Genomic DNA, 2,977 nt, shown 5'->3' with positions numbered 1-2,977 from the left:
AGCTAGGAGCTTATGGACAGATAAGCATATTTGTACAGAATTGATGGCCCTGAGACAGAAGCCGCCTAAACCAGAAATATTTTGGAGCAGGAATACACACTCTTGTGTCAGTCATCTATTGTTCATATAAGTAAGTACATAGTTTGTTCCCTCATCTGATGTTTCCTGTTTTCATATATGTTAAAAAGGGCACAAAGCTTGCTTAGAAGAACATATGGATAACAAGTGTAGTTATCATTGGAAATTTTCAAGCAGAAACGGGAATATGATTCAGTAAAATAATATAGAATGTACAATACAGTCCTATGTACCAGTGGATATATAGCCTTACATATGAACATCAAGCTTCCATTTGTCAATGATTACAAACAAATCATCAAAAAGAAAAAATGTTTATATTAAAACAATGCATGATTTTTAAACTTTCCATGGGAATGTTTTAAATGATATGTGATGCTATGTCCATATAATACCATAAATTTATACATATATTTTAATCTATAATTCACCTGAAAGACACGGATTGGACACACCATTTTAGCTTTAGTATCTTCTTCTAAAAACATCCATGTTAATCTCTGTTGGCAAAAAGCTGAATAAGAAGACTGGATTCTAATAAGAAGAATAAAACCAGATTACCATCTATAAGAAGGTTAATATGTGAAAGCTGAAATTATTGCAAAGAGCATATAGAAAGGAATGATCGACACAAAACCTAAAAGCTGTACTGTCAGACATTCCCCTAGATTATAATTTTTTAAATGGACTTAGACAACAGGTGTTATTTTTTTTTTCCATAGCAGCACGGAAACTCACCACTGCTCTTTCATTTAAAAAGAGGAATATGTTTCTTTGATGATAAATGAGGATTTCAGAAAAGAAAATCCTTAAGGAAATCATGATTCTTGAAATATGATGGAATTTCCAAATCGGTTCCCATCCATGTTTGAGAATAAATTTGGAAATTGGGAAGGTGAATAAAGGAAATAAGTGTAACTTATGAAAAGGAGAGAGATACCTTAATTTTTTAAAAAGTGATTTAAAATCAATCACTTTGAAACTCTATGTATTAAATAGAAAAGACAACTTCTACTCACATGTTTGGTGAACAGAATTCACAGTTTCTGGATGTGTCGTTGAGTTGTGTATTCATAGTCACATCCTCAGCTGCAGGGATAATGATACCTTTGATTTCCTTCCAAATAATTTTTTCAGAGCCCCCTTTAGGTCTTTATTTCTCAGGCTGTAGATGAAGGGGTTCAGCATGGGTGTGACCACAGTGTACATCACTGAGGCTGGAGCACCTGAATGTGTGTTCTGTGAGTCAGCAGAACTAAGGTACACCGCTATGCTTGTACAATAAAATAAGGAGACCACCAAGAGGTGAGATGCACAGGTGGAAAATGCTTTATACTTCCCCTGAGCTGATGAGATTGCATGTATTGAAGAAACAATTTTAAAGTAAGAGAAAAGGATCCCAGCAAGGGGACCTCCACCCAGAAGCCCAGTTGAAAAGTACATCACTATGTCATTGATGAAGGAGTCAGAACAGGCAAGTTGGACCAACTGATTAAGTTCACAGAAAAAGTGTGGGATTTCCAAGGGTGCACAAAAGGACAGCTGCAACACCATTAAGCTTTCTAGCAAGGAATGCAGGGAAATCATAATCCAGGACCCAAGTACAAGCAGGACACAGAGCCGGGGGTTCATGATGACTATGTAGTGCAGGGGGTGACAGATGGCCACAAAGCGGTCATAGGCCATCACAGCCAGGAGGACAGCATCTAACCCTGCAAACTGCATGAAACAAGGCATCTGAGTGATGCATCCTGCATAGGTTATGGCTCTGCTCTGTTCCTGTATGTTTACCAGCATCTTTGGCACAGTGGTGGAGGATAAACAGATGTCTATAAAAGATAAGTTGCAGAGGAAGAAGTACATGGGCTTTTGGAGGTGGGAGTCAGTGATGGTGGCTAGAATGATGAGCAGGTTCCCAATGCACGTAACCAAGTACATGTCCAGAAACAGCCCAAAGATTAAGGGCTGTAATTCTGGCTCCTCTGAAAATCCCAGGAGAAGAAATTTTGAAATTTGGGTGTCATTTCCTGGCTTCATATTGTTTATATGACTACCAAAAAGAAGAAAGAAATCAATAAATTTCACACCAACAGTTATTACTATCACAGATGAAATGCTATAATTTTTAAGTCAAGATATTAATTTCTATATATATTTTATGCCTCTGATCCATTAAGGAACTTACAGTACCAATTCTAAGGAGGATTTCCTTACCCTTTCTTGACTTCTTCAAGTACTCACAAATTCTACATTTTAATGAAATATCTATTCATTCACTGGAGGTGTGTGTGTTGAATGATGTATATATATATCAGGCAATGTGTAGACAATAGGAAAACAGCAGTGCAACAAATAAACACTATATTCTGATGATTCAGAAAGAATGTAAATGAATAAAAAATGATCATATAGATGTCAGATGTAACACTCTTAGGAGAGGAGCTAGAAAAAAGGAGACAGTGTAAAGGAAGTACTATTTTTTATCTTTTGTTCAAGCAGGTCCTGTAGAAAAGAAGTCATTTTAGCATACACCTCTCAGTGAGAACTTGGGAGTCACAAGGAAACCTGGGGAAGAGTGATCACCTGAGAGAATGTCAATGGAACACACCCTAAAGAAGGGGCTGGATTCTGATGCTCAAGATCAACAAGGAAGCCTGTTTGGTTAGGGACTAGAACAAAAGTGAAACTGATAAGATGACTAGAGAAGAGTTAAGAATGAAGTGAGGAGGAAACGGTGAATACAAATGAATTTTTATGGCTAAGACATTTCAGAGTCCAGAGTTCATTTTAGAAATTTATGTGTATGCAAGTCCAGCATAATCTCATTGAGTGACACAGAAAAGAAAGCCTCAAATTGCAGGGCTCCTGAAGGCTCGAGAGACATCCAAAAACTATTAGC

General features: G+C 37.1%; 1 protein-coding gene across 1 annotated transcript; it reads right to left on the bottom strand.

Moving 5' to 3' along the window:
• Positions 1 to 1,155: 1,155 nt before the first annotated feature.
• Positions 1,156 to 2,115, bottom strand: LOC131276797 (olfactory receptor 7A17-like). Its single transcript, XM_071212787.1, has one exon. It carries the CDS (start codon positions 2,113 to 2,115, stop codon positions 1,156 to 1,158), a length of 960 nt encoding a protein of 319 aa, XP_071068888.1.
• Positions 2,116 to 2,977: the final 862 nt, after the last annotated feature.

This window comes from Dasypus novemcinctus, chromosome 30 (genome assembly GCF_030445035.2).
Source record: "Dasypus novemcinctus isolate mDasNov1 chromosome 30, mDasNov1.1.hap2, whole genome shotgun sequence".
Classification (NCBI taxonomy): Eukaryota; Metazoa; Chordata; class Mammalia; order Cingulata; family Dasypodidae; genus Dasypus; species Dasypus novemcinctus.
Note: the sequence above shows the minus strand (reverse complement) of the source record. Positions and strands in the feature narration are given on the sequence as shown.